The 12,868-nt window shown below is 31.1% G+C and overlaps 1 protein-coding gene across 1 annotated transcript in view; it reads right to left on the bottom strand.

The window, feature by feature from the left end:
- Positions 1-1,627: 1,627 nt before the first annotated feature.
- Positions 1,628-12,868, bottom strand: part of LOC140441682 (transcription factor Sox-14-like) — a 49,602-nt gene continuing 38,361 nt past the window's right edge. The window contains exon 2 of the mRNA XM_072532552.1: positions 1,628-8,602. Within this exon, the coding sequence (XP_072388653.1) occupies positions 8,104-8,602 (499 nt within the window). The 3' untranslated portion in view covers positions 1,628-8,103. The remainder of the gene's footprint in view (positions 8,603-12,868) is intronic.

Genomic DNA, 12,868 nt, shown 5'->3' with positions numbered 1-12,868 from the left:
GATTGAGAAATTTTGTTCGACACTAATATAGCAGTTCCATATTGATGTTCTGGGTCGGTTCCACCTAAATAGTATGTGTATCCATGTTTTGTTTTTTGTACTCCTGATTCAGATCATCTTACTTCACTCATCCCCAAGATGTCTATTTTCAGTCTTACCATCTCGGCTTCAATATTTGCTAGTTTCCCGGACATAAATAAGATGCGTACGTTCCAGGTGGCGATGCGTACTACTCGGTCGTATATTTGTATTCACTGTCCACTTTCTTGGGTAGTTGACGGGGGGATTCTTCGCACCCTCTCCCCGTTTAAGAGGTGCCCCGGACTGAGGGCCATTTTCTTTTTCTCGTCTGCCATTTTAATGTTTACTGTCTCGTTAAAACTAACCTAATAATTTCTTATAATTATTATTTGAAAAAAAAAATTAAAGTTTGAATGTTGATATATTTCGGCAACACATATTTTGCTCACAATAATATTATTGTTTATAAATGATGCTAAAGAACAAAAAAAATATGGGATGATTTTCTCAAAAAAAAAAATGACCAAAATGTATTTAACAGTTTAATCCTAAACTAACACAAGTACAATTTCATAGCATGTATTAACAAATTTCTTCAGTCTTCAATATCTTTATCACTGTTGGTTAAGAAAGGAACTTTGTCGACAGCTGATTTCGATGTTGGTAAAGATTTGTACCAACCGTGAAATTCTTTTTCTTTAAGTTAGTTAGAAAGCTAGTTTTTTCTTTCCTATTATTGGAATTATTTTAGAATATAAATTTTGAAGGGTTATTTCTTTAAAAGAGTTTGGCAGGTTTAATACTGAATTATAACTGGTTTACTTTTTTCATATATTAGGCACTTCTTTTTGAGAAAACTTATTGTGCTTCCTTCTGTATTTTTGTTTCTGTTTTTTATTAACCTTGTTGATAAATCTGTAAGGTCTTTCTGTAAGATCTGTAAGATCTAGCGAGTTTAAAAATATAAAACGAGTCCTGAATGGTATAAACAGGATCAACGTATTTCTTTGCTTATTTATGCCACTGTGTATGCTGTCCACCTCTGTAAAGGTTTGGCCACTTTCGAGAAACTTATGCTTTATGATTTCTAGGTTTGAATTTTGGACCAAATATAAAAATAGTGCTGCAACATTTTGGTTGCCGTTTTGTCTGCCTCAGGTATGAGAATACAAACAGAGCTACTTTATTTCAGGTTTTATTTGGTTTATATAGTTAAGCAAGCAACTATCTATTTCTGAACTGCCCCTTTTTCCTTGTAAATCTGTCCATCCATAGCAAAAGGCATCATTTGGTTCACGTAGCTCACAAATGGTTGAACTATACATGCATATTTTAAAGCTGTAATACATAGAATTTACGTCACTCGAAGGTATTTGTAATATTGATTGCAAATCAAAGGTACAACACATAAATGCCTTATGTTGCTGACATTTCTCTTTATCAGCTGCTTTCGCATTCATATACTTTTCCTTTCGTATAATGTGAAACCCCCACCTATGTCTTAAAAGTTTCAGATATCTGCGAAAAATTTTGCCGTGAAATCGATGATTTTTGCCTAACCAGACTGGGCTATATCGAATGCGTCGGTTTAATAAAAACACACCCATAAACAATTTTATTACATTTATTTAAGAAACTGGCTGAACACATTAAAAAAAATGTTAACAACTTTATTACTATTTACATAATATCGAACAAATAATGGTCAATAACGATAACTTTTTACATTTACAAATACTATCATTCAAATTGAAATCGGTACAAAATTTATCAACAATGCAGCAAACAATTAATTGCACTGTCCCTTTTTAAATGATTTACAAATTATGTATTAACATAATAAATTAAAATAGATTTGGTTTTATTTGTTTCGTTGTATAAAATGAAACTACTTTGTAACACATTAAAAATTAAAATGAATGTAAGCTTATGAGTAGGATAAAAGTTTTTGTAGAGCCATCAAAAAAAAAAAAAATCGGAATTGAGCAGATCATGGACTAAGTCTCTCTTACTTTGGATGGGTAGTCTCTCCACATAAGGCATTAAAGATGTAATCTAACTTGCTTAAAGTTTTCTTTAAAACATAAATTTACTAACATATTTTTCACGAGCAATACCGATCGTTTTTATTATTATAATATTTATATTGTTTATAAGTAAAAACATATAATTGTTTATAAGTAAAAAACATACCCCTTTTTCAAACGTTTATTTTATAAATAATTTCGATGAAAACGCAATATGCATTTAACTTCTGAGATAGTCTAAGTCTTAAAGACTCCTATGAAATTTGCTGAATGTGTCTAGCATCATGCATACGGCAAGCTCAATAGTTTAAATAATTAACCTCAGGGATAAACAAATTAAATAACTTTTAAACTATTTGAGCGATCGGGAGGAAATTTCGCACAAATTTAAAGGACAGTAGTAATCGATATTTAAATGTATTAATAACATTTTATTTTGTTAATAAAAAATTAATACAATCTATAAATTAGTGCAAAAAACTGCTTTTTTGCAAATATCTCGTAAATTATTTATGAATTTTAATTGAAAAAACGGGAAAATAAAGATATTCTTGATATAAAAAAATGATATAAATATTGTTTATTTAAAATATAAGGGAAAAAACTTATAGACAAAAAATTAAATTGTGACCATAAATTATTATTAAAAAAAAAACGCAAGGTAAAACTAGGAGTATCTTTTCATCTGTTCATCATCTAGTATTCCCCACCTATGTCTTAAAAGCTTCAGATACCTGCGAAACATTTTTCGACCTTTTTTTTAACCAGACTGGGCTAGTAGTATTTTTTATGTTTAAGTTTGGAAAAATTTTATTGTTTTTTTTATTTAAAAATACAAACGATTCTTATTCTGATTTTTTTTTCTTTCGTGTCTTATTGTTATAATTTTCAGTGACAATAAAGCATATTACTTATTTACTTACTTATTTGTTTTTATTGCTATTAAGGCTAAAAAATAACCAAAAAATTAGTTTTAGAGCATTATAATAAATATACTCTAGAGACGGGATTGCAATAAATCTTAATTCCTATGGTCAACAAAACAATGTCGGTATCTGTGTTATAAAGATTTTCTAGACGAATTATGAAGATCCCAAGTGGTTGAAAAATACTGAATTAGAAAAGGCTTGTTTCAACCACTTTTTGTGTTTGTTGCTATTTTGCAGCAAGGATAATAAATTAAAACATTTTTTACAAGTTGTATCTTAGATAAAATTCAATGATCGCTATTTTATTTCAATAATACTTTGCTTTATTATGAATTGTTTTAAAAGAAACATATTATGAAATTGTTTCTACTAGAAAGTAGAAAAAACGATGTTTTTAGTAATTTTTAAATATTCTAATTTTTGTATTCATATTCCTGACCTATTTGAGAGGAAGCATAAGTCAGTTTAAAAAAAATAAAATACCTCCATTCTAAAGAACCTCCATTTTGCAAAAGTTTTTTAAAATGGAGGTATTTTAGGATTGTAAATGTTTTTTTTTAATAATAAAATTTTTTTTTTGGGGATTTGGCAAATTTTTTATTCTTTGATCCAGCTAAAGACTTTTGGAGGTGTAAGCAAAATAAAACAATAATATAACTGAAGAAAGAGCAGAAAAGTAACTCTTCATATAAACAATCATTAATCCTTAAAAAGCAATAATGTTTTGGACAAGCATTAAAGGCATATTCATTTTTACAAGCAATAAAAATACACACGTAAAACTCAAAAGTTAAGTCTATTAAAACCAAGTTGTTAGAGGTTTCCTACTCATAATAGTGTTATAAAAGAAAATTTTTAATGTCTAACCAAGTCTATAAAAGTCTATTATCATAAATGGAAAATATTATTAGCTTGAAGGAATGCGCATGCTTTGTAAGACAAAATGAATGTAGTTCACATATAAATTTTATTTTTAAATAAAAATTTAGAAGATCTAGACAAACACATTCGTAGACATTTATAATAATTTTGATATTATGGTATATTCGATTTATTTCTATAAGAAACTATTTGGTTATGAAACCAGATTCGAGGTATGAAAATAAACAGGTATTTCATTATTACACTTTATAAGATTTAAAAAACATTTGTTCTACAATCATTTAATAAAGTAATATAAGGTTGAATGCTCGAATAAATAAACTTTAATCAAATAAAAGGCAGATATCGAGCACAGTTTTTTTTATTAAATCTTGCCCAAGTACTTTCGCTCCTAGAGCATCTTTAGAGGTATCTCAAATAAGCCAAGAAACGTTTTTTCTTCGAAAAAACTCGAAGTTCATGGTTGATAACAATTTTTGGTAATATCACCTTTTAGACTTACTTCGTCAAAATTAGGTTATCCAACAATATGGTGAATGTCATAAACGGTAACATAACTCGAGACAACGGACAAACAGTTTAAAAATTATTATAAATTCGAAGAAGTTACATATTGGGTGACATCAGTAGAGAGAATGGCTGCTGGTCGTAACCGAAATGTTAAAGTGACATCTGACATCTGACATATGACAACTTGGATGGGCAGTCATAATCATGGTGATGTGATCTGCACATTTCAAAATTCTATGAAACTGAGCATTAACCAAAGGTCTAACTGACACTACTATAGGAAGTCAATTGATGAAATATGAAACTATACAGATTACTTTATGTAGATTGCATAATCCAGATCTCACACTCAAATCTGTCAGTAATAATTTGGTTGTTAGTTTGGGGGCAACTGAAGTGGACATAGAGTATGAATGTAAGAAATAGACTAAACGATCTGAAGCTATTTTCTTGTGGCATTTTAAAGTAATTACTATTTAAATGGGAATAAGCCATAATTAAAGGTTAAATTACGTTTACTGACGTTTCAATTTTATTTTTTTGTTACTTAGTGAAAAATTCTTCTAATAACTTAATTTTATCTGAGTCATTTATATTGACAATTCAGACATATATTATACATTTTAAAGTAGACGACTTTAAAATGATATTGCCAATATTGTTTAGTTGCGCTCCTGGGACGACTTTACCTATAAGATTAGTTCTTTTGATTACATGAAATCAACTTTAACTTGAGAATATCCATCAGAAAACATCATAGCATGTAATTCATCTTTAAAAAGACAAATAGATGCCATGATGACAGTAAAATTCTCTTGTTAGTGATTCCTTAGTCAATTATGAGGGAAAAACCAGGAAAAAAACCTCATAATACTATTCTGACATGGTAAGTATTTGGTCGTGCATTTAGTTTACCTTCAATAAACACCAAATTCTAATTTTATATGTTTGTTATTTAAAAAACATAAATGATGTATACTCTATATGTTACTGACTTACTAATTAATACCGGTATTTTCCTTTTGATAACTTCCTCTTTCAATATGGGTGACCAGATCGTACCACATTCTGCCGAGGAATTTGCGACTCAATTGGTCTTATTTAGCATAATTAGAGCCGCTTCTTTGATTTTTCTTCTTTTACCATCCGTTTCTTTTAGCACTATATTTGAATCATTCCATTAAATCCTATGTTCATTATCCCATGGGTGTTTACATATTTGAGATCTATTAAATTCTCTATTTTTAATATAAGATTGATGTTCACTTATTCTAGCATTTAATGGCCTTGATGTTTCACCTAAATAAAACTGATCGCATTCACAAGGTATTTTATAAATGCAATTCTTTGTCCTTTCTTGTTCATTGTTAGGTTTGGTTTTGGACAAAATAGATATCAACGTGTTTGTTCTTTTGAATGTTGTTGAAATGTTGAATTTATTTCCTATCCTTTTAAGTTTTTCTGATAATCCTTTTATGTATGGTATTGTTATTTTCCTCGTATTATTCCTTGTGTATGCTGCAGGATATCGTTCTAAGTTGTTCTGTTCTATTCGATCGATTGTTGAAAATTCCTTATTTATAGACGATAAAGGATAATCATTTTTTAATAAAACAGATGTTAATAAATGTTTTTCCTCCAAGAACGAATTTTCGTTAGAACAAGTAATTCTGGCTCTATCGTATAAGGATTTAATGATTCCCTTTTTAATATTTATATTGTGTAATTAATATATTGGGGGTAATAATTAATATTATAAAAATTTTAGGCCTAACTTTTAGTCCTCATAACTTTTTACATGGTGCATATTTCTCTAACACCTCCACATAAGTAGAAAGTTTAAATCTATTTTGACAATTTGAAAAAAATGGAAGAAACTTTATTTTTCAGTCAGCCGACTATTGTACTGTTGACATTACGCATGCCAAATTGTAGTAGTTATTTTAGAATTACAATAACCGCTCGAAGCAAACGTCATGTCGACAACGTACTAGCCCGCCGTGTGCTTATTGATTCTGCAAGGGCAAATAGCTATTTGTTTATTGCTTGTTAACTTAACGTTCTTTCATTTTGTTCAACAAAAAATTGTCAAAATACGTTCAAAATTTTTATTCATGTTTTTATGACTTACTATATTTCTATGACTAAAAGTTAGGCTAAATCTTCGATTACTCGACTTAAATTTTTTTATAACTTTTAAACTATAAAGTCCTTATATATGACATAATAGCGTTTTAAATGTATTTATAGTCGTACTTTACGATGGGACTATTAGAATACTCAAATTTGAAAATTTATTAACAACAAATTGTTTATAAAAGTTAGTACCACTTTTTGAGATGGGAGACCTACATATTCGTATTCTGTAAAAAAATTTACGTAAAATAGAATAGTTTTCAACTAACCACCCTTTCATGCATACAGAGAGATACCCAGCTACCGGACTATTTATAGCACCTAAAAATAAATGATAGGTACATTATGAGGTTCAGCTAAAATTAATATTAAATGTCGTGATTTGAATTACCCTTCTGATTGTAGTTTGTATACAAGTGATGAATACAAGTACCTGGGTATGAAGATAACTCAAGATGGAAAACTCGATGCTGCTATAAAAGACAGAAACATACAGGGTAGAAAAGCCATATCCATGATGAACGGCATTCTGTGGAACAAAACAATATCTAAAGCGAACAAACAACTCATATACAACACCATACTTAAAAGTGTAATAAAGTGTAATTACATATGACAGTGAAGTTTGGCCAATGAAACAAAGAACAGAGAAACTGTTACTAGCAACAGAAATGGACTTCTGGGGAAGAGCAGCAGGCAAATCAAGAAGAGATCGGATACCAAATGAGAGAATACGAGAAATGATGGGAGTCAAGCATACAATAGTTGATGACATAAAAACAAAACAGTTAATATGGTACGGCCATGTACAGAGAATGCGAGATGATAGGATTTCGAAACAGATTTTGACGTGGACATTACAAGGAAGAAGAAAGAGAGGAAGGCCGAGAAGAAGCTGGAGAGAGGGAATTGAAAAAAAAACTAGAGGAAAGAGGAATCCCTCCAGGCCTATGGTTAAATAGAGAAGAATGGCGGTTAGGAGTCGAAAGGCATCGGAGAACGCTGCGAACCGATAGTAGTAGTAGTGTAGTTTGTAGTGTCCTATTTTAACACCCTAGATACAACGTAGAAACGTTTAATGAAACTTAAAGACTTAAAGCTGTTGAAGATTATGTAGAAAATTATGTTAAGATATAAGTTTTCATGTAAGAAATAAAATTGTTGAAAATACTTTACTTGTTTGTATTATTTTTTTTATTCCAATGCATTACTTCAAGTAAGTCGCGGTAACACTTAAATAAATAAATAATAATTAATAATTACAAGCACAAAGTAAACTTTTTCATATTTTAAGCGTCTTACATCTTAATATATAACGTAAAAAGGAAGTAATAATGAAATACTGTTTAATCTACAATATATTCAGGTTTACTTCTAGGTGATTTCAAAAATACCTTAAATTTACAATGAATTCAGTTATGGTACCTAACAGTTTTTTCACTGAGGTCACACGGGCTATTACTGTCCCTTCCTGACTGACTGTCTCTATATTCACCTACGCCTGAAGAAGACCCGTTAGCACTAGAAGTTGCTAGATTCGATATATCACTAAACCACGTTCCAAGGTTCAACCTTTCCGGCAGAACCGGAAGCGGTTTTCATATAACATGTGCAGGAAGTGGCTCGTTCCTGAATTCGTCGTTCTTCATTATCACACAGACGGGCCTCTTGATGGAGTCTGGACTTGGTGACCTCCTGGAAAAGGTGGGGGGACAAATGTTACATGGAACACTGGTATTTACATTATTGGCTATTGGCCAGTTGAAACCTGGAGGGTAAATTGGACTATTGCTGTATAAAAGAGCTAGTTCTGCGGCAAACTTTGATTCGTCAGGGTGTCGGAAGGGATGGTAAAGGTATGGTAGAGGAGGAAAAAGAGTTCTTGGGAGTTTTAAATGTTCGTGGTCAAATGATGAAAGTCCAGATGCTGTTGAAATGGGCGGCATTAACGGACGATGTAATTGCGAATTATCTAGTTGACTATTGGCAAGAAGAGGGGATATTGAAAAACCAAATTTTGGTTCTTTCTTCATTAGCGGTTTGGGTTTTCTTCGTGGACGGTACTTGTAATCCGGATGTTCTTTCATATGCAGTGCCCTGTAATAAAAATTATATATAAATATATTATCTGTGTTGTTAGTAAAAATATTTATATAATTTCCTTCTTTCATGTATTGTTGTGTTTTGAACGTTAGACATAAGGAATTATTGCATACAGTTCGAGACAATTCTGATAGTTGCCAAGATTATATTAGCCAAATGTGCAAATATTATAAAATTACCATGATTTTTTTTTTCATTTCGGCCCTGACATGTAGATACGCCGTCCAGTCGACTTAAAGGGATTTCGCAAGTTTCTGTTGATTTATGGTAAATTACTGCAAAATAATTAATGGCACGATAATAAAAAGCCATAGAACTTCTCAGGTAATTAACCTTTTAATGCATACTGTTGCAGAAGTACAACATAGCGAGTTATACCTCTTATTATTCTGTGCGCTTACGATGACATGCTTTAAAGCATGGTGAGATATTCGTACAACATAGCTTATTCACTGCTGAACAATATGGGTACGTGCATTTTACAAACAAATAAACCGAGTTGACATTTAGCAGTTATATCTAACCCCAAAAAAATCATTACTTTCGAGTTGCAATTTCAATTGTTTATTGAGCTATTTAAAGTTTTTAATACATATCAGAGAATAGTATAAGGTAACTAGATAACGCTAACGAAATACCGAATTTTGTTATTTAGCAAATATGATATACTGTAGTTTATTTTTATGAACCAGAGAGTAATTAGCATAATTTTAACTGGTAGATCCGACCACTCCATGGGCGTGCTCAAGATTAATTGAAAAATTACTTTGAATAATTGTAAAAAATAAATGAATTATTTCAGTGTTATAAAGTGTTATGTGTATGTAAACAAAAGTAACCTCTTTTATCACACACTATATTAGAACTGACTGGCCTACATTAAAAAGGGTTTTAAAAAATTCACATTTTTTTTTAATTTTTAAAAATTACAAAAGAGAAAAAGAGTTTTTAAAACCGTCTAAGGTATGTTAAATAGATGAATAAAAATATTAATATAAAACTTACAGCTACTTGTTACAAATCCAAATCAGATTCAGAAGATGAACTTTCAGAACCAAGATTTATAATAACCGGCTCGATCATTTTATCAGTAATATTATCCAGCTTCCACATTTTTTCCTCTTCTTTAATAGTGTGATTTACTGCCTTTTCCCAGTTTTCAGGTTTTACATTATTTACGGCCTCCAAAAACAACTGTTTAACATCATGAATTTTAAAAGTGGTATTTTTTCTTGAAACTTCACTCTTTATCTGTGCCCATACCAGTTCAATCGGGTTTAATTCACAATGATATGGTGGGGATCTAAGTACTGTCATTCCACGATTTTTGGCAATTTCATCAATTTCGTATTTTTTTAATTTTTCTTTATGAAGGGCACACAACGAATAAAGTTCTTTTCTTATAGATCCGGGATGGTACGTAATATTTTTTGAACTCAGCCAATTCTGCAAGTCTTTTTTTAACCACTTGGTTGTGGGCAGTCCTTCTATAAGTCTGGAGTGATAACTTGCATTATCCATTACTATTACACAGTTCTTAGGAAGAAGATCTATCATTTGTTCGAACCATTCTTGAAAGACATCAGCGTTCCTGTCTTCATGGTAGCCACCGGTACGAGTTGATTCAAAAGTTAATAAACCACCTTCAACAAAACCGTCTGAACTGCCAATGTGTACTATTATCAGCCTGCGTCCCTTTCCTGATGGTGGGTTTAAACCAGTAGATAAGTCATTTACAAAAGCGTGCCTTTGACATGTAACAGTTTCATCCTGCCAAAATTTATTTGGTGTATGACCCTCGTTGATCCATGTTTCAATAAGATAAAATATTTTTCTTTTTTGGTTTCTCATTTCCTTTATGGTTCTTAGAAAATGTCTTCTCCATATGACAATATCGCTTCTTTCTAATAAAATAGACTTTCTGGGATTCTTTTTCCAGCGGAAGCCTATTTCTTTTAAAAGTTTCCATAACGTACTTCGACTCATTTCTGGGTAATCCTTATCATCTCGAACTGAGACAAGAACTTTATCCAATGTTGGAAATTCTTGTCTAAAGAAGAATTCATGCACTTTCCGTCGAAGTCCTTCTTTAAAATGATATTCTATTTGAAATTTTGGTTTCCCTGGAGCATTACGTGGCATTTGAAAACTACCACATTTCTCTTCTTTAATAACTCTGTAAATCGTAGATTTCCCAATACCAAGTGTACTGCTAACTAACTCAACGGTCTCATCAACACTTTCACATAAACGATTGTCTGTAAATGATTTAAAACAATTAAATATTAATGTTTTTTCATTAACTGTTAGAGGACCAATTTTTCGGCGTTTACACGGCACTTCCAAATTTTCCATAACACTAGTATACACAATAAACTGCACCTTGCAACTGAAGTACCTACTTTTAGTGAACTGTTAAGAATTTTGAATACGCCACTTGGACCTTCCTATATACAAAATGGAAAAACCCACTATCACATTTTCTGTGGAATAAGTTTAGAAGGTAATTATCTAGTCAATTACTGTCGTAGATTCCTGGAATTAAAGAATTTAATATTTGATTGTTGAAACCCTTACCTCGTGGAATGCACTCATTTCAGATAAAATAAAACGTTTTATTTTATCTAAAGAATTAAACTTTATTTTGCAAATAGGCAAAGAATTAAACTTTATTTTGCAAATAGATAAAATAAAACGTTTTATTTTATCTAAAGAATTAAACTTTATTTTGCAAATAGGTAGGTAATTATTAAACTTTTATTGGTTATATATAACCAATAAAATAAACCTCTTACATTTCTTGCAAATTCATTAGTACCTGTTAACCTCCATCACTCCGACACTGGCAACCTTATTTAGGGATTAGTAACCCTCACAACTATTGTATTCTATTCTGCTCCAACCTTTATACCTGGTGGTCATACTCAATTTAAAATTGTTTTCCTATATACTTCTGTAAACTTGTTGACAAATATCTGTTTTTCATTGAGTCACCCGTATCAACAGTTTAGGGATTTGCATACATAATTTATTGTTTTATTACTCTCTCATACATAAAAATACACTATAACATATGTATGTTGCAGAAATATAACATTATGCAGTTAGCGCTTATTTTTTATCACATATTGTTTTATTGCATCTATCATGTAAGGCATGACAAGTAAAAAGTCATCATTATCATAAATGGCTCGACAATCCGTTGTGAATCTTGAAGTCAGTTCACAAAGATGTCGCCACTCCTGTTGATTCCTGGAAACTTCCCTTCATCTTCTTACCCTTAGAATCTGTAGGTCTTCTTCCACATCATCAAGACATCTCCTTCGTAGTCGTCCTCTGCTTCTTGTGCCCTCTGGTTTTGAAAATGTTAATATCTTCGTGTATTCGTGATCTGACATCCTAGCAATGTGTCTAGCCCATCTAAGTTTCTGCACTTTAACGAATTTCACAATATATGGATCTGTGTATAACTGATATAATTCAAAGTTGTATCTTCGACGCCATAGCCTATTTTCATTTACGGCCCCAAAAATCTTTCTAAGAATTTTTTTCTTAAAATTACCAAGAAGTCTTGTATTATTTTGAGATAAGGTCCACGTTTCAGCTCCATATATCAAAACCGGTCTTATTAATGCCTTGTATATATTGAGCTTTATTGCACGTTTTATATTTTTATTTTTCAAATGTTTCTGGAGACCGTGGACAGTTCTGTTTGCAGTAAAAAGTATTTAACCCAAAAACAACTGGAGGAGATTGTCAATAACAGGAGCGATATTAGTGAAGATGGTCTAGACTTCTCAGGTACAGATAGTCTGAGTAACCCAGGATATATACCAGAACTAGAACGGGAAGATGAATAAAATCTTGAACAAACCATCGAAGATAAAGGAAATCTTGATGAACACGGACAAGGCCAAATTTTGAATTATGTGAAAACAAAAGCAACTAAATTAAACATTATTTGGAAAAAGAAAAACCTACTGTTGAGTGATGCGCAGAAAGCTTTCCGTGGCACTGTGTCATTATCTTCCGAATTTTTAGAGATCAGTACACCATATCAATGTTTTTCATACTTTTTTACAAACGACTTGGATGATAATGTAATAGACCAGTCATGCACAACAAATTGATAATAGTAAAACTTTACCTCTCACTAAAACTAAACTTAAAAGTATTTTGAAATAATTTTTATGATATCTAATGTCCGTTATCTCTAACACACGATTCTACTGGAATAGTGATAATCCTTCGGGGGTTCAG

This window comes from Diabrotica undecimpunctata, chromosome 5, assembly GCF_040954645.1.
Source record: "Diabrotica undecimpunctata isolate CICGRU chromosome 5, icDiaUnde3, whole genome shotgun sequence".
NCBI lineage: Eukaryota > Metazoa > Arthropoda > Insecta > Coleoptera > Chrysomelidae > Diabrotica > Diabrotica undecimpunctata.
Note: the sequence above shows the minus strand (reverse complement) of the source record. Positions and strands in the feature narration are given on the sequence as shown.